Source organism: Pelophylax lessonae (genome assembly GCF_965119305.1).
Source record: "Pelophylax lessonae genome assembly, chromosome: 3".
In the NCBI taxonomy this organism is placed as follows: domain Eukaryota; kingdom Metazoa; phylum Chordata; class Amphibia; order Anura; family Ranidae; genus Pelophylax; species Pelophylax lessonae.
The window spans coordinates 18056179-18076145 of NC_138770.1; the positions used below are offsets into that span (position 1 = coordinate 18056179).

Consider the following 19967-nt stretch of genomic DNA (forward strand, 5'->3'; position numbering starts at 1 on the left):
TCGTATTCCTCTTATCCTGAGGAACCTCAGACTGTGAGGGACAGTGCCGGACCATCATATTCCTCTTATCCTGAGGAACCTCAGACTGTGAGGGACGGTGCCGTACCATCGTATTCCTCTTATCCTGAGGAACCTCAGACTGTGAGGGACGGTGCCGTCCTGACAACAGATAAGAGGTTCTCCTGTTCTGAGTGCGGGAAGAGATTCCGTTTGAAAGGCAGTCTTAATGTGCATAAAAGATCTCACACCAGTGAGAAGCCGTATTCTTGTCCTCAGTGTGGGAAATGTTTTTCATTCAAGTCTGCTCTTTCCACACATCAGAGATCGCACACTGGTGAGAAGCCGTATTCCTGTCCTGAGTGCGGGAAATGTTTTTCACGGAAGTTCACTCTTTCCACACATCAGAGATTGCACACTGGTGAGAAGCCGTATTCCTGTCCTGAGTGTGGGAAATGTTTTTCGGACAACTCCCATCTTTACACACATCAGAGATCGCACACTGGTGAGAGGCCGTATTCCTGTCCTGAGTGTGGGAAATGTTTTACACAGACATCCGCTCTTTCCAAACATCAGAGGTTGCACACTGGGGAGAAGCCGTATTCCTGTCCTGAGTGCGGGAAATGTTTTTCAGAGAAGTCCACTCTTTCCAAGCATCAGAGATCTCACACGGGTAAGAAGTCGTATTCCTGTCCTGCGTGCGGGAAATGTTTTACACAGAAGTCCAATCTTTACAGACATCAGAGATCTCACACGGGTGAGAAGCCGTATTCCTGTGCAGAGTGCGGGAAATGTTTTACACAGAAGTCTCATCTTTTAAAACATCAGAGATCACACACTGGTGAGAAACCGTATTCCTGTCCTGAGTGTGGGAAATGTTTTTCATGCAAGTTCACTCTTTCCACACATCAGAGATTGCACACAGGTGGGAAGCCGTATTCCTGTCCTGAGTGTGGGAAATGTTTTTCATGCAAGTCCACTCTTTCCACACATCAGAAATTTCACACAGGTGAGAAGCCGTATTCCTGTCCTGAGTGCGGCAAATGTTTTGCACAGAAGTCCAGTCTTTCCACACATCAGAGATTGCACACGGGGGAGAAACCGTATTCCTGCCCTGAGTGAGGTAATTGTTCCTCACTGAAGTCCTGTCTTCCTGTACATCAGGGGTCCCACACAACCCTGGAGGTGTATTAGTGCCTTGAGTGCGGGAAATGTCTTCTATATGAATGTTGGTGGACGTGTGGGGAAGAAGCACACCCTGATATACACCTCAGATATACTCCATGGCTGATCTTCATCATGTAAGAAACACTTCATAAGGAGATCAGAGTTCATTAAAGACATGGATGAAGTGTTGTCCCGTGTTGGCCATTGTTAGCAGGAGAAAAATAAAAATGGAGTCCTTACCTTTCATTGGCTGAGTACATTTTGTGCGGGAAGATTTCACAAACACTTACAGATCTGGTTGTTATAAATGTGTTGATGAAATGTGACCCGCATTCCCCCAGTCATGGCGAATTGGGATTTCCTATAATGGTCAGTTCCATCTAGTGGCTATAATGTGCTTTCCTGACAAATGTCCATGGCAGCATACGTTTCGGTAGCCCTGCCCTCGTTCCTCCACCTTAAGACCCCACCCCCATAAATGTTCAGGATAAGCCAATGGCTGCATTTCTTTTTTGTCCTCCTCACTTATAGGACCATTTTTGTATGAAGTTTTCCTACCTATTGGAAGTATTGGTGGGCGGATCTGGTGCTGGGCAGCTGTGCAGGATGTCAGGAGCTTCCTTTGGTATCCAGAAGTCTTCCAGGATGTCCCGAGTAGTCATTGAGTCCCCAGCTATCAGCGGGGTGGTGTAATGGAACACATATGTAGAGGATCCATGCCTAGAGAGTGGGCCCTGCCATCGTCGGCCATTTGCATTGGCTGGGAGCCCAGCTGTTAGCGGGTGGCTATTAAGTGTTAGACACGTGAAATTCGTTTCGGTTCAAATAAAAATTCCGACAAATATTTGGTTATTCCTAGATTCAGATGTATCCAAATCTCCAAATGAAATTGTAATGAATTTAGTTGAAATCTGTTAAAAATTTTTTAGTTTATTCATTTTCTAACGAATTCCAACTTTTCAGAACGATTAGAATTCGGATCAGTCAAAAAAACGATCGACCAATGCAAATTCTGTCTGAAGAAATAGCTGGTTGTTAAGCAGCAAGCAGGGAAGCCGGCCGCCCGCATCCTTACCAACCATGACTCATCAGCTATCAGCGGGCTTCCCCACTGACAGATGAATGGAAAGAAAAGAATGCCAGCAATAGAAAAAAACAGCGTGGCCCCCCTCCCCCAGTCCATACCAGGCCCTTCGGGGGGCCAAAATGTAAATAAAAAAAAAACCAGCATGGCTTCTCCCCTAAAATCCATACCAGACTCTTTATCCCGGCATGCAGCCGGCAGGTCAGGAAAGTGGGAGGGACGAGTGAGGGCCCCCCCTCCTTAACAATATCAAGCCACATGCCCTCAACATAGGTGGGTGGGTGCTTTGGGGAAGCTCTGTCCCCCCCACCCCACCCCAAAGCTCATTGTCACCATGTTGATGGGGACAAGGGCCTCTTCCCCACAACCGGGGCCTGTGCTCGTGGGGGTCTGCAGGCAGGGGGCTTGTCATAATCTGAAAGCCCCTTTTACCAAGGGTGCCCCCAGATCCCGCCCCCCCATGTGAAATCGAGTATCTGGAACATATTACCCGTACGTTTTCACCAAAAAAGTGTCAAGAAGTAATAAAAACACACACACAATTTTTGAAAAATCCTTTATTAAAAAATAACTACTGCAGGCTCCTCCTCCATTTGACATTTCTTACATAGGTAAGGGGCGCTAAGTATATCCAAGATATACTGTATACCTAACCTACAGGTAGGCTGAAACCTACATTATTAAAGATAAGAGTACACTAACTATGAGTCGTAAACAAGATGGGCTTTGATCATATACCTAGGTGACCCCTATAGAGAGAGACACCCACATATTATGGGAGTATAAACTCTACCTGGTGTATACCAACCTGCTATCCTCATAAGATGATTATCCTTCCTCCTTTCTGTATGAATAGATATAGAATAGAGAATGTAAATACTCCTGGCACTACTACACATATATATTTTATCTTGTACCTAGGATCATCAGGACCGATACCTATATATACAACACATTTTGGTCTGATTTTTCCCCCCTGTGTCTGCCCCAGGTCGGGTTAATTGTTTGGGGGTTGGAAGGAAGGACATGTGCTAGTAAGCCATGTTTGTATTTATTATGATGTACATAAATACAGATTATGTTCTATGTTTATGAAACACTAATATCGAGTCTGTTTATAAGAGAAAACTGTTTGTACATCTTCATAGTCCTGAAGAAGCCTTGTGTGAAACGTGTTGACCAGTGAACAGACAAGATATCTATACCTAGATGAACCTTATGATATATACCAACTTATCCTTATATATGTATGATGGACATGAGTGAAATTAGGAGGAGACATTGATCTCCTGTGTACGAGCTGAGCTCAGTTTGGGGCCAGTTTCCTCATTTTATTGAGATCTGGTTTTAGATAAATCAATAAATGCTATTTTAGGATAAATCCATGTAGTGGTTATCTGTCTCATGCTGTGCCCTTAAAGTCCACACATGTGACAGTGGTTCCTTGTGAACATCTGTAGTTTCGCATTTTTTTTGGATAAGAGAATTTTGTAGGATACTCCAAATAACTATTCACAGGTGAGGACAACTCTCTCAATAGAACTGTATCGCAGATCATCTGCAGGACCATATAGCACCTGTATGGGATGAACAAGTCCCCTTGTAGCTGAAGGAACTCAATGAACCTTGCCTCTTCAAGACCCTAACCAGTGTCTCCTTTAGCTTGCACCCAGTAACTGACTTCAAGCACCCAGAGGAGGATCTAACAGCACAAGTCCCAAGGATCCCCTGTGGGGGGGTCTATACTCACAAGGCTCTTGGAGCACACACAGCAGCCTTCCTCAGTAGTACCAGACAGGATCCGCAGATGTCCTCCCTCAGTCAGCCCTCGTAAGAACCAATGGGGTTGCAACTTCAATGTTTTTGGCCCTCAGGTCGTCCACCCGAGGCTGCCTGGCAGCCTCTGCAAGGGAGAGGCAGCACCCCCCTCCCCACTTAGACCTCTCTCCCTAGAGGTAGACTGGACTGGACTACGAGCCCATGTGCTCTTCAGATGTAAATGCAGGTACCCAGCATACCTTGGGGCACATCCCCTTCTAATTGGCCAGGGCTGTACAGACATCCATGCTCTCATCTGCCAGACTTCCATCCACCTGTCCAATATACTCCATAGCTATTGGATCAGTATGAATCATCAAGACAGCATGAGCTGTGTCCCTGTTAGGCAGAGAAACCAAAAACTATATCCACTCATTCTAGCACCTATCTACGAGGACTCTACATCTGTATGGCAGGGTCTGTTTGATTATTCGCCTGCTGGGATGGTGCTCTGATGTTAGAAGCTGCAGTGTCAGCATTCCTTTAGCAGTAATTAACCCCTTACAGGTTTTTCTCAACCAGCAAACAAACAACTGTTACACTGTCTTTTTTGACAGCTTGGGAGACTTTAGCAGCCGTAGTTTGAATTGCAATTTTTTTTTAAATAAATTACTACATAGCTCGAGTAGCAATTATATATGGTATAATATTTTTTTTCTTAACAATATGGAGTTCTCCCTTGCACCGCGTCTGTTTATCATGGATTTATTTCTTACTGTGACAGGTCTTTGTGCCACTGCAGCCTAATCCCTCTATGCTGTGGCTGCTCTATGCAGGTTATAGCTGGAGAGGGGCAGCATCTTCCTTACTGATACTGTTCCTGGATTGTCAGCCCTTCTGCAGGCCTCATAAAGCTGGTGTATGGGAAGCTGACTAATGGATACTTTGGGCTGAATTTATTAAACCTCCAGCTTAAGACTGCTTTGGCTTGTTTATTTCTCTCCGCATTCCAATCAATTATCTCCCGCAGTGGCCAATTGGACAGCGTGACAGCAACAATGAATTCCGCCGTCAGCGGCGTTAAGCTACGCTGAATGGCGATTGCGGCTTCTTAAATTCTCATACTTATGTCTATGTGCACAGAGTAGTCTCACATAGCACTGTGGTCTAGTGGGTTTGTGTACATATCCTCTAATCAATGCATCTCCCTCTGCCGTAGGTTTGAGGCTGACCATCTCCACCTAACTTTTTTTGTGTAGAATTTTTGTTTGTTTAAAAACTTTAACGGATTGGATCATTTATATTGCTACAAAATGTACATCACGTACATACACTGTGAAGCGCTTGCAAACTTACATTATGTTCAGCGATATCATAATCTCATTTGTGTGTCGATTCGAACTCATGCTTGCATGGTGCAGAGCAAAGTATTCTAACCACTAGACCACTTCAGGTCCACATTAAAAACTTACACTTTTTCTATGGTCTTCTTCCTAGATTCCCTACAATGTTCAGTACTTTAGCTATATGTGCATTTTAGCCTTAACACACTCCTTTCTTTTCACCAACCAGCTCTATTCTGCAGAATAGCCAAGTGCTTTGCAACTTAACTACAGTTAACAACGTCATGCAGTGTCATGGTTTCAAATCTCACAATCACTACGCTTCGATCTCTTTTCACTATCATTTTTCTTTGCTTTTTGTTTGTATATTTTGTTTTTTGGGGGGGGGGGGTCTACATAAATATACAGAGCACTAATGGAACAAACACAATTTTAACTGTATGAGTGTGATCCTAGTTTTCTGGAGCTGCAATTGTTGACACATTTACCATGGTTGTTGGATTTCAGGAACAACAAACGTATGTGTCTGGTATTGGACTCTCTCCATATTTGAACAACACAGACCCTCATAGTCCAACACTACACTTTTCCTCACACCTCAACACAACACTGTCCCATCCCTACCCTACATTCCAACCCCTCACATCACCAGTACAACCAGCGTGCAAAGTGCAAAGTTCCGGCATTGGCAGCTCAAGTCTGTAGCCACCCACCAAAAAATAAAGACATGTTCCGTTCAAAAGTATTTATTTTTCATGGAATTACAGCATAAGGAGGGATGCAGCAAGGTAATATTGACAGTCTCCAGTCTGTGTGCCTTTACAGCGCCAGCCCACGATCTTTGCTCCATGGCTACATTAGGCAAAGATACGGGATTCTGATATCTTGAGCAAGTTCATGCAGAGTCAAGAAGCAATTCTGCACCTCTACTAGCTCAGAGGACAGGCATGGCCAGGTTACTGTTCAGCTTCCAAGCCACTTCTGAAGTTCCAGGGTGTTCATGTTTCTGATCGAGGCCAGTTCTGGGCTTGTGCCTCACAAAATATCCACTGACCACAAATGAAGACAAGTGGAGTCCATAAAGGTGGGTTTCTACCAGCTACAACCGCAAGCACTACCACTCTTGGAAAATTAAAGCAAAGGATAAGCCATTTCATCATAAAAATCACATCTTACTGCCCGCTTGCTTCATTTTTAACTTATTTTATACATCACGAGTGAAATTACACATTTTCACGCAACTTACACAAACCAGAAATCATTAATGCAAACATTTGAATACACACCTGTGACGCCAGACAGTCCATCACCACAGGCTTCTCAGGGTATGTGCCATGATTCCAATCCAAGATGTCCAGATTGTGCAAAATTATGACACCATCATAAGATACCAAGCAGCCTTTCATTTTGTCAATAACTACACAGGTGGCATAGACACAACTAAACACCTGCCAGCTCTTCTCATCCCTCTCCACTATTTACAATACCAACATGTTTCTGGTTTGAGGTGCGTGTTCTTGCTCAAGTAACACAGTTTACGAATGTTGACTACACTTTATCTAGAATGGCAAGTGTCATTGGCAGATGATAATTACAATCTGTCTCCCTGTGAGTGTTAACTCTGCAAAGTAGCAAGTTAATACACATGCCGTATCTTAAGCGGTTACAGTACTTTCATGTAAAGTGGCTAGTGACCAGGTCATTCCGGGTGGCCATCCCTGCAGCGGTGCTCTGCCACCTGGGGGCCGCCAGCTGATGGACCTCTGGCTCCCTCTCCTCCGTCAGCTCCCTGGATTCATCCCGGGCAACGCACATGTTGTGCAACACGCAGAACGCCAGGATGATCCTGGAAGCCTTTGGAGGAGAGTACAGGAGTTCCCCCCCAGGCAGGGCCAAGCACAGAAACTGGAATTTGAGAAGACCTATGGTCAACTCAATGATGCTCCGGCTTTTCCGCAAGGCCCTGTTGTAGTTATGTTGTGCTCGGCCCTGGGGGTACCTGATTGGAGCCATCAGCCACGTCAGCTGCGGGTAACCAGCATCCCCTGAAAAGAAAAAAATATATACATTAGTTCTTCATATCATTTGACTTTAGATGACTCATCAAAATGGGAGACAATGATGCATTTTTCAAAACAACCTGCTCATCTGTGTGCAAAAACTCATCTGAAACATCTGAAATATGTCTAATTGCCTAAATCCCTATTCTAACTGGAAAAAAAGGAGACCAAAAGTGGTGTCTTTCTATTGAAAGTTCCACCTTTCGCCCTATTTTTTTACAATTAGATTAGCATAGGCATTACTTCTGGAAGATATCTTACACTATATTGAGGAAACCAATATTGACTCACTTATGCAAATGACTTTCGGGATATGGCAATACCATTGGAATCACTTTTATGTTTTGCTTGTGTGGCGTTAGGACAGCATTTACACATTGGGTAACCACCTTCATTTGACTTGAAGACAACTTTGGAAATGTTTCTGTTGTGAGCTGGTAGGCTGATGATCTGGTTGTGTGCAAACAGCCTGCCAACTCATAACACATACATTTTATGTAGGCTTTGCTTTAATCATGGTGTACACCGATGTAGCTTATTCCTATGTCTATGTAACCTTACAGTTTATGTTGTTGTCACAAAATAAGACTTTACCAATAAGCCACCCTTCTGGCATTTCGCCCCTTTCAAACTTCCGGTAGAGAGCACTGTCTTGTAACATCCTGGAATCATGGCACGGCCCTGGGCGACCTGTGTTGGCACTCATTATGCGTTGTCTGGCATCACACACCAATTGGTTGTTCAGGGAGTGGTACTGCTTGCGGTTCCGATACTCCATTTTGTGGCTCCTTGGTGGCCTGATGGCTATGTGGGTGCCATCTATTGCCCCTAGGATTTGCAGCAATTTGCCCGCTGGTAGAAACCCAACTTCATTTCATTCCACTCGTTTTCATTCTGTGGCCAGTGGATAAATTGGGGCACAATCTCCACAATGGCATCAATGACCAACATGAACACCCTGGAAACTGTGGCCTGGCTAATGCCCATTATACTTCCAGAAGTGGCTTGGAAGCTGCCACGCCCTAATATATACAAAGTCACCAGCAACCTGAAAATGCCGGGCACCGCATGGCCGCGCTGTGGGTCAGATGTAATTTTGTTCTCTATCAGCTGGTAGAGGTGTAGAATAGCTTCTCGCTCGAGCCGGAACTTCCTCCTGATATCAGAATCCTGCAGCTTGTCCAAATATAGCCTTGGAGCAAAAATTTGTGGCTGGCAAGGTAAGGGCACACGGACTGGAGGTGCTGCTGCAGCTGCTTCCCCACCTTCTGCTGCTGCAGCTGCTTCCCCACCTTCTGCTGCCTCCTGTGCTATGGCTTCCTCAAACAGGGCACCAATAAATGCGAAGAGCGCATTTTCTAAAAGCCTTCGGTTTGCCATTTCCTAACTAGCATAGTGAGAAGGCGCGTGGCTGTTGGTTGCTAGCATCAAAAAGATCTTTAACCTGCATATAGCTAGTGCAAGGGTTGAATAGAGAAGTGCGTCCACTAGGCAGCACATTTGTCTTAAAAGAGTTCACAGCTACTGATCTATGAATTCCTCTTGAGCAAATTTCCCCAACTATAACCCAACCTGAATCTGAACATTGTGCATAAGGTGTGTTATGGGGCCCATTAATCTGCTCACGTACCTTGTGCACCCTTAGGATATCCCTTCCTTGCAAGAGAAGAATTTGGACATTAGGGTCAAGTTCTGGGATCTTGTCTTTTAAGGATTTCAGATGAGAGAAATGTAACCTCAGGTGTTGGAATTTCTGACCTGTCATCAGGTATCATGTCACATTCAATGAGTGTGGGAAGTTCTATGTGTATTTGCCTATCAATAGACTGAACAGTGAAGTTGGACGTCCTACGCCCTGTTTTTTTCCATAACACCTGAGCATGTTTTTAGAGTGTAGGACAGTGTTTCACCACTAATGTTAAACATATCAAAAAAACTCTGATTTGGCTAATGACCGATTATTTTGATCATCTAACACTGCATACATTTTCACTGCACACTCAGGTTTGTTAGAGGGATACACAGTCACTAAACAAATCTTGGAACATGATCTGGGCCTTGTCCCTTGTGCGCATACCTCTGTACTCTTGGATACAATAGTGGATGGGGTAGCTTCAGCTTTCTCCCCGCCTTGCTCTTTTCCAGTTATAAGAGTCTCTGCTGCCCAGGGGGCTGGACCCGGATGCAATGCTGAGATATGCTGGTCACTGTTACATTCTCTGCATCTTATGTAAGCTTTGCAATCTTTAGCAAAATGTTTTTTGGACGCACAGCATCTAAAGCAGATACCATTTTCTTTCAGGTAAGCTTTACATTCACCAATGTGCTTGCTTCTGAACCCACGGCACTTTGACAGTGGGTGTGGTTTATTATGAATTGGACATGGACTGTCTGGTTCCATGGATTTCTTTTCATGGCTGCTTACTTGTGGAGTCGAATTAGTGGAAGACACCTCCATCTTTCTGACTGACACTGAAGGTCTGTTGCCATACCTTGCTCCTGACCTCTCTGTATTTGCTGTAATTTGGTTGCAGCATGTTGAGAATATGAAGCTCGGATCATTTCTAGTCTTGGCTTGGTTGACAATAAATCCAGTGAAGAAACTGAATGGTGGGAAAGAGACATGATAATCTTCTTTATACTCGGAGCCTTGGGAAATCCACTTTTCTTGCAGACTATATGGGAGCTTTTCAATTATTGGTTTAATCCCACGAGCTGTGTCCAGGTATGCCAGTCCCAGCAAGTAGCCTCCAGACTTCGCTGCATCTACTTCCAACAACATGTCCCCAAGTTCCCTTAACTTTATATTGTCTTTGTTAGAGATTCTGGGGAAATTTTCTAGTTTCTTTAACAGAGCATTTTCAATGACTTCAGGGCTGCCATAACAGTCTTCTAATCTCTGCCATACCATTTTAACTCCAGCAATTGGATTTTTAACATGCACTGATCTGATTCTTTTGGCCTGTTGAGATGACTCTGGCCCAAGCCACTTTGTCAGCAAATCTAGCTCTTCTCTGGATGTAAGATTGAGATCTCTGGTTATGCCCTGGAATGATGTCTTCCATGCCCAATAGTTCTCTGGGTGATCATCAAATGTGAGCAGCCCTGTACTCACTAACTCTTAACAAATAAGGTGCTTTGCTAGATCAGTGGTCTCTGAAGTTCCTAATGTGCCATCTCTGAAAGAGGATGCACGATAATCCATGTTATGGGATGGATGTTGTATATTTGCATAATCTCTGCTATCTTAGATGCGCACCGTTGGTGTTGGGACATTGTCAGTATAGGTGTGCAATTCGGGCACATTTGGAGTGGATTGAAGCTTTGGAGTTGTGCTGGAGATAGGAACAAAATCATGAGTAACTATCTCTGCAAACTCTTGAAGCGAGTCCTCTTCTAAAACAGCTGCAGTTTCATATACTGCAGCTTCTGCGGATGCTGCTACGGCTGCCCTTTGACTCTGTAGCACATGCATATTAGCTTCCAACTCTGCTTTCTGCATCATCAACTCTGCTTCCTGCTTTATCAACTCTGCTTTCTGCTTTATTAACTCTGATTCCTGCTTTATCAACTCTGCTTTCTGCTTTATCATGTTTGCCTCTTTTTCTGCGTAAGAGACTTCTGCTTGCGATACTTCTGCCTTTGCTCTTGCTCTGAGCGCTGCAGAACTCACTGACGATCTGCTGGAGCACACAGAATCTCTGGAGCCGGAAACCTGAGATCTGGTCTTCAAGGTTAAAGGAGTCATTTTAATACTCTTATCTGAATTCATGGTGATAAATTTAAAGGGGATGCCTTAACTTCAAATGCAGCTCTTTTGACTTTGCCTGTTATACGTATGCCTTTTACTGTGCTGTCCTACTGTCCCTTAGCTGACAGCCAGTTAACAAAACAGACAGAAATAGCGTTGTGTTTTATTCCAAAACTGAATTTACTTCTATCAATAGTTCTGTAAACTGCAATACAATCAGAGAGACTTAGAATTACAATATGTATTACATGTGACACTTTGCTGATAAGCACAACATTAAACATTACTATGCAGAAAGCTTATATTAAAATGATATATCAAACACACAACAGTGCAGTCCAGGTGTAAAATGAACTTTGGGAAATAATAAATAGACTTAGAGGAATTTATGTATCTAGGGGCAAATATGAAGATCTTCACTTGTCTGCATCAGAACTAAAATGGCTTCTGTATCCGAGGTAAAATCGTTATGTGGTAACCAAGGTGAAAAATTTGTGTTGTTCAAAAGAAACTTTATTAACAAAGGAAAGCCTTTCTGTTTATTCCTGTGAGGAACTGAACTGCAATTGCAACAGGCTACCACCGGGTGTCCTCAAAATGAAAATATTATAGGCAATCCTATAATAGACAGCACACCACCAGTGACACCAATACAGAGATCAGTGATAATACTATACACTGTCACTGTACTACTGACACCAGCTGGGAAGGGGTAATATCTAGGGGCAATCAAACTGTTAACTGTGAGCCTAACAATGTGTATAGTGTGTAACCTGTGCTGCTTTCACTGACCGCTCTTATTTTTTTTCCCTGCTTTACAGAAAATTCATTGGACGAATGTGACAAACATTCATTCAGCTGTTAAAAATTCTGGCTGTATTTTAATTAACACAGTGATTTCCTATGATCGGCAGCTCCATCTAGTGGCCATATTACGGTATTTTCCTGAAATACCTCCATCAGTAAAAATAGTGCAATAAAGCATTATGGCCAATAGCTCGAACCAACAATCACATGAGATAAAATATTGCCAAAACTTGTCACAGCTGGGCGAATGTTGGTCACACTCATTCAACTATTTTTGTATTTTTAAATAGACCTCTAAATGTTTCTGAAAGCTCACACCACAAAATGTACTCAGCCAATGAAAAGTAATGGCTCTGTGACAGACCTAACCAGGACAGAGGCTTTTGGAGAGGACTGGGAGCGAGCCTCTTACCCAGTGACTATGGGCCCTGGCATTTAAGGGAACACTACTCTTTGGGAGGTAGATAAGAGGGGGAGGGCGGGACTTTACATGAGGTGCACAGTGGGAATGGCTGTGTGTCTCCATCCCTAATTCAATGAAAATAAAGAAAAGGTTTGGGACTTTTCATGATAGACACGACAAACCAAAGCTGTCAGTACAAAAATACCGTATTTATTGATACAACAAAAATGAAATGATTACAAACATGGTATACAATAGTATAAAAAGATGATAAAAATCAAGTACATAATCCCAATCCAAGTTAATAGACCAGCATGGAAATCAACATGAGTAAGAGAATGATTGAGTAAATTCATAGCATCCATAACGGACGCGTTTCGTGGACTAAATCTTGCCACTTCTTCAAGAGTAGATGTATGATCTGTGTCTGATAAAAAACATACGTATAAGGAGGAATTGCGATAATGTTGGTAAATAAAAACTGGGCAGGGGAGGAAAGGGGAGACAGGCTACCACAACCCAAGACTTACATAGAACTCTTTTTATACTATTGTATACCATGTTTGTAATCATTTCATTTTTGTTGTATCAATAAATACGGTATTTTTGTTCTGTCAGCTTTGGTTTGTCGTGTCTCTCATGTAAAGTCCCAAACCTTTTCTTTATTTTCATTGAATTAGGGATGGAGACGCACAGCCATTCCCACTGTGCGCCTCATGTAAAGTCCTGCCCTCCCCCTCTTATCTTCGCGATTTAGGGATGGAGATTTGATGTACATTTGATACCCTTTGGACTCTGCTCCATACAATTTATTACAGGTACTCTGATATTCACTGGCTGGCTGGCTTGACTTGGTGCCTGCTGTCTGTCCTGGGAGCTGCGATGTGTGGCGGATGCCCTCCTCCTCTCCCTTCGCTCTATCGGGCACGGGGGATCTGGTGGGCGGTGCCGCCGCTCATCAACGCCATCATTCTGATGCCAACTGCTGTTTTTCATTTTCTGTGTATAATAGGCGGCCCGTTGGATGGTTTGGCTATCCTCCTGCTGTTCCCGCGGGTCCCCACACATGCAGCGGCGTGACATTGGGTGCACTATTGCCGGCGGCTTTGGCGAATAAGGGACGCACTTACACTGGAGTCTGGGATTTACTTCTTTCGTATTCTCTTCTTATATATTTTCACTTTGGTTACTTTTAGTGCACATCTTTTTCTTTACAACTCACACCATCTGGTAATATTTCTGCCATTGCGGTCATTTGGGTGCACATATCTACCTTTTTTCTTTCTGAGGTATTATTTACTTGGTCTATTTTTCTACCATCATGGTTCCTCCATACTTGGCCCTTGAGCCTACTTTCTTTATTTCCCTCATTCCTTACTCACCCTACCTCTCAGGCACTTGGATCTATTAGATTACCTTATCCTTTCACTTTCCACCGATACCACTCTAGTAGTACGATGTTTTTCCATATACTACATACTCATTTACTATTTTATATTACTTATCTTTTATAGATACTTTATTATGGTGTTATCAGTACTACTCCAATCACTCTGAACCACACTCTGCTTTATGTGTGGCGTTTTTCGCCATATCCGGGGGCCTTCTGCACCCTCAGCTCCCGTGGGAGACATCTGGGTCCATGCCTTCACCTCCGGTACCAGTTACTGCCAGAGTTCTATGTAAGTCTTGGGATGTGGTAGCCTGTCTCCCCTTTCCACCCCTGCCCAGTTTTTATTTACCAACATTATCACAATTCCTTATACATATGTTTATTATCAGACACCGATCATACATCTACTCTTGAAGAAGTGGCAAGATTTAGTCCACGAAACGCATCAGTTATGGATGCTATGACCTTACTCAATCATTCTCTTACTCATGTTGATTGACATGCTGGTCTTTATTAACTTGGATTGGGGTTCTGTACTTGATTTTTATCATCCTTTTATACTATTGTATACCATGTTTGTAATCATTTCATTTTTGTTGTATCAATAAATACAGTATTTTTGTCCTGTCAGCTTTGGTTTGTAGTGTCTATCATGTAAAGGCCCAAACCTTTTCTTTACACTCTTTGGGAGGTGTATGCCTGGGGAATCCGTGGAGTGGTCTTGTTTCTGATTCAAGTTCATGTCTCTCCAAAACACACAGACTCTGGGAACTGGAGGTTCCATATCCATATTTGGGACCTCTATGCCTCAAACCAGCAATGACTGTAGATGTTATGTAATCAGCTGAAACCACTGGGGCCTCCTGCTATAATGTGTTTATGTTAAGTAGATCTCTCCCATTGTTCAATTGTCCCTGTCTGTCTGCTAGTATTGTCCCCTCCACCTAGGCTGGTTTAAGTGACCAGGTAATTAGCTCATGTTAAGTATATCACTGTAAGTTACCAGTTGCTAGAGGGGGAGTAGCGTAGTTCATGTTGGCTGTTCCTTAGTTATGTTACATATATTCTTGTTTACAGTTTGTATTGTTAGGGTAATATGATCAGGAGGGGATGTCCTCCTGTACGGTATGAAGTATGTGTCTGAGTTTCAATAAACAGTCATTCCTTTGGATTTTACCTCACATCTTGTTTGTGTATGATATTTTGGGTAAAAGGGGCTGGTATTAGCTCTCAGTCTACCCAAAACGGTTTGGAGGGCAGGAAGCACGATTTGGCAGAAGGAACCACATAGTTGGGGTGCCAAGCAGTTTCGTCATAGACTCCATTTTTATTTTTCTACTGCTATCAATGGCCAACACAGCACAACACTTCATCCATGTCTTTGGTGATCTCTGATATCCTTATGAAGTGTTTCTTACATGATGAAGATCAGCCATGGTGTATATCTAAGGTGTATATCAGGGTGTGCTTCTTCCCCACATGAGAGCTGTGATGTCCAGCAACATTCATATAGAAGACATTTTCTGCACTCAAGGCACTACTACACCTCAAGGGTTGTGTGGGATCCCTGATGTACAGGAAGACAGGACTTCAGTGATTATCAATTCCCTCACTCAGGACAGGAAAATGGTTTCTCCCCTGTATGAGATCTCTGATGTTTGTTAAGAGGGGGCTTCTGTGAAAAACATTTCCCACACTCAGGACAGGAACACAGCTTATCCCCCGTGTGAGATCTCTGATGTCTGTAAAGAATGGACTTCTGTGAAAAACATTTCCCACACTCAGGACAGGAATACGGCTTCTCCCCTGTGTGAGACCTCTGATGTATAACAAGGTTTGACTTTCGTACAAAACATTTACCACAATCTGAACAGGAAAATGGCTTCTCCCCCGTGTGAGACCTCTGATGTCTGTAAAGAATGGACTTCTGTGAAAAACATTTCCCACACTCAGGACAGGAATACGGCTTCTCCCCTGTGTGAGACCTCTGATGTGTAACAAGGTTTGATTTTCGTACAAAACATTTACCACACTCTAAACAGGAAAATGGCTTCAGCTCCATGTGTAGTTGCTGATGTGTGTTAAGATGGGACTTATGTGAAAAACCTTTACCACACTCATTACGGGAATATGGCTTCTCCCCTGTGAGTAATCTCCGATGTGCGTAAAGATTGGACTTCTCACCTGTGCAAGATCTTTTGTGCACATCAAGATTGCATTTAAAATGGAAACACTTCCCGCACTCAGTACAGGAAAACCTCTTATCTGTTGGAAGGACTGCACCGTCCCTCACAGTCTGAGGTTCCTCAGGATAAGAGGAATACGATGGTCCATCTACACTGTGTGGTGCCGGATGGACATTTGAGGTAGCCGGGTTTTCTCCTAGACTATACTGTGTGATGTCCTCATCTTCTACTTTACAGTCTGGAGACAAAGTGAGACAATCCTCTGAGGTTTTCCTCATCTCCCGTCCATGTACTAAAATAGAAATAAAAAGATTATTACTAGAAATGAGCAGAATGGTTCCCCTAAACCCGGACTCCACCCACATCAGGCAGCTTTGTCTCTGAGGATCTTACAATTCCATCCTCAAGGTAACTAGTAAATGGGTCCTCTGATCTCCTACCAGTTCATTTCTTTATTCATGGACCTTAGTCAGAGAGTGAGGAAACAACAAGAACTGTCTTTTATAGGAGTGACAGTGATGAGGGGATTATAGGACGAGTGTCCCCTCCCCCTCTATCACTCATTGCAATCTTCCCAACACAAGAAGTCCTTCACTTCCTTATTTAGTCCATGGTTTAGTCATAAATAACAGTGGGGCTGAGCCCCACCAGAGGTCAGAGAGTGAGGATCGGGGAGAACAACAAAGATGAAGACCGGACTGATCCTGAAGACCGCCATCATTGGGTTTTTGACTCCTCCCCAAATATCACTTTCTGTTTAAGGTTCCAAAGTCTGAGGATGTTATCACATTATTATCAACATGTAAATGTCTGTGCTTCAATCAAACCATCAGATATCAAATATCCAGCTTGTAGAAAATGGGTGCAAAAGAAGGACTATATAATGTACAACTTATTATATAGGATACAAAAGTTAGGACTATATAGTATCAGAATTAAGTACAACATAGAGTATATAGTGCAGGGGTCAGGAGTAATGTACAACATAGAGTATATAGTGCAGGGGTCAGGAGTATGTAATGTACAACATAGAGTATATAGTGTGGGGGGTCAGGACTCATAATATTGGTATTCAGTAATCAGTGGAAGCTTATATGTTACATGAGACAAATTGCAGAGGTCCCACACCACTGCCTGCCATCTCCTGAGACTGCACTCAGTGACTTGGGTCTGAGACTATACACCCGGCACAGCCAGCAGATATCAGAGCAAGCAAATCTGAGAAAATTGCGGTCAGAGATCTTGCTAGACCTGGGCACTCTGGACCAATCAGTGAGCAGTATAGGTGGAGGAATGCATTTAGTAGCGATGAGCCAAACACCCCCCGGTTCGGTTCGCACCAGAACACCAGGAACAGAGGAAAAGTTTGTTTGAATAAACAAACCCCATGGACTCAAACCTTGATAATCAAATGGCCTTATTTTGAAGGCTTACATGCAAGTTATTGCCTCAAAAAAGTGTATGGGGGTCCGGGTCCTGACCTGGGGAATATGTAGCAATGAAAAAAAAGTTTTAAAAACAACCATTTTTAAAGGAGCAGTGATTTACTGATTTTAATGAGGCTTAAAATGAAACTATAAAAATTAAAAATTCCTTCAAATATAGTGCCCGAGGGGTCCCCTGAATGTGCCTGTAAAGTAGTGCATCTCTATGATGTATGTAGCCTGCTGCAGCAATACTAACATTTCTAAAGGAAAAAATGTCATATACAAATATACATACAAATTTCAAATCGCATGTACTTGTCATACGGGTGCAGAAAAATTGGGCCTTGGTTGTTAGTGGTGCCTGAACACCGTAACCCCTCGCAGTTACTCTTGCTGGGCGCAGGAATGGGACCTGCTGCTAAAAAATTCATACAAATATGAAATCACTTGTACTTGTCATACAGGTGCCAAAAATTGGGCCTTTGCTGTAGGTGGTACCTGAACACCGTAACCAACCTCTCACAGTTACTCTTGCTGGGTGCAGGAACGGGACCTGCTGGCAAGAATTCCATGCAAATTTGAAATCGCATGTACTTGTCATACAGGTGCCAAAAATTGGGCCTTTGGTGTTGCTGGTACCTGAACACCATAACCAAGACCTTGCAGTTACTCTTGCTGGGTGCAGGAACGGGACCTGCTGGTAAGAATTCCATACAAATTTGAAATTGCATGTACTTGTGTAACATAAATGTAAGAGTAGGGTAGCTTTGCCTTAGCGAGATATGAAGTGATCTGTAGAAATAGTATAATTGTGGATGTAGTGTCTATTGTCTGTGTATTAAGAATTTAGTATTTAGTATCAGTCATACACATGTCCTTTTATTAGCATTTGAAAGGGACAGAACTGGTCTCTGGGATGGAGAGGACACCTGGATGCCAATTAAAGTCTCCCATGCAAGTGAACAAAAGTTGTCACCTTCCTGAAGCCTTAAAGAGAGCTGCTGGTCATCTTGGCTGCGAGGGGATCCACAGGGGGCGAAGATAGGCTCCAAACAGTCTGCAAGCTTTGATTGGTATTATCAGATCAAAGGAATGTATTTTATCTCTCATAATAGGTAAAATATTAGTGGCAGAGAGATGAAAATAATTCCTTCTTATGGTTCACGTGTTGGGCTACATGTACATGTAAATCTGTGTCTGTAGCGTGTGTAGAATCCTAGAGAAACGCACAAAACCGCTATATGGTGCCTGATTGCGGCAGGCAGGCATAGTTTGGTACTGTCACAATCAGACCGATGCGCTGGTGTCAGAATTCCTATCCCTGATTTAGCGGTCAGCGCCGTTCTGGGTAGATTCAACTCTGGTCATTTCCGAACAGGAAACATCCTGTGGGCTGCGATGGGACACCCCCTGGGGTTGATTGGTCAAGGGCTAAAGTCCAGCCCACATTCATATTCCAATAAATTGGGAAACCTGAGATATGGACATTGTTCTTCCATGAAGCCAGTTCTAAACTGGGGAGTCCCCACATGGTTTCCGGTATGCTTCTACCAAGGGATAAGCTTCGGTAAAGTTTATTTCTGTTTTTTATTCCTTTTTATTTTCAGAGCAAATTGCCAATTGTGTGTCTTTTTGTATTTTTTGTAACTTCCTTTTTTTTGTGTTTATTTCTTATGCACTGCCCACTTTCGGGATATTAAATTATAAAATTAATAAGTGACTTCTGTGTACTAAGCTAGGACTCATATCTCTGGAGAGATTGTTGCATTTTAGTGCCTAATTGCTTGGTCTAAGTTACATGCCAATCTGTATGCAATTGCACTGCATGTTGGCAGATTGCATGCAGATTGTAAACTAGACAGAGATCTGTGTGTGTGGTGGCCCAGCAGACCAGTCTGTGGACAAACTGTTGGGTGGTGGCAGGCTATTGTTTATGGTGTGTGGGGTGTGGACTGTGGGAAGAGTGATTAACACCGGGGTTCTAGCTTGTAGGATAGCTGGAGGAATCCTAGTAGTGTGTGATAATTGCTAGACTGCTCCCCAACCCTTACAGTGCACCAGATTGTAAGATTCATATTTGCCTGTGTGTGATCAGCCAGCTGGAGGGGAGTGGAGTCTCCCTCTAGTGGTGGCCAAAGGCAGTGTGGGCTGTGAAAGTGTCTTATTACTCAGTAGGAGTTTCCCTTATTCCCTCATACTCCCCAGACATGAAACCACGTCTCAGTTAGCTAGTCGCCGTGGGCGTGGTCAATCGTGACAACTTGTTACACAGGTGCAAAAATATTGGGCCTTTGGTGTTGTTGGTGCCTGAACACCATAACCCCTCACAGTTAGCAGGGCCCAGGGACAGGGCCTGCTGTTAAAATGACATAAGACATTTAAATTGTATGCACCTGTCATACAAGTGCAGAAAAATTAGGCCTTGGGCGTTGGTAGTGATCTAAACCAAAAGCATTGTTGGAAGCTAGCAGAATCGAGGTAGAGGAATAGGATAGGCAGTATATGCAGTCTTCAAGGGATGGCAGACCCCTAGCAAATTCAATCAGTTACATCTGCATCAGGGGCTTGATAGCTCTTGTTGATCCAGGACT

The 19967-nt window shown here is 43.3% G+C and overlaps 1 protein-coding gene across 1 annotated transcript in view; it reads left to right on the forward strand.

The window, feature by feature from the left end:
• The window catches only part of LOC309550239 (uncharacterized protein), a gene marked incomplete at both ends in the record, with an annotated part of 1760330 nt that overhangs the window by 31303 nt on the left and 1709060 nt on the right, over window positions 1–19967 (forward strand). Inside the window, 1 exon segment of the mRNA XM_082250650.1 lies at window positions 222–1100. Coding sequence (XP_082106776.1) covers window positions 222–1100 — 879 coding nt within the window.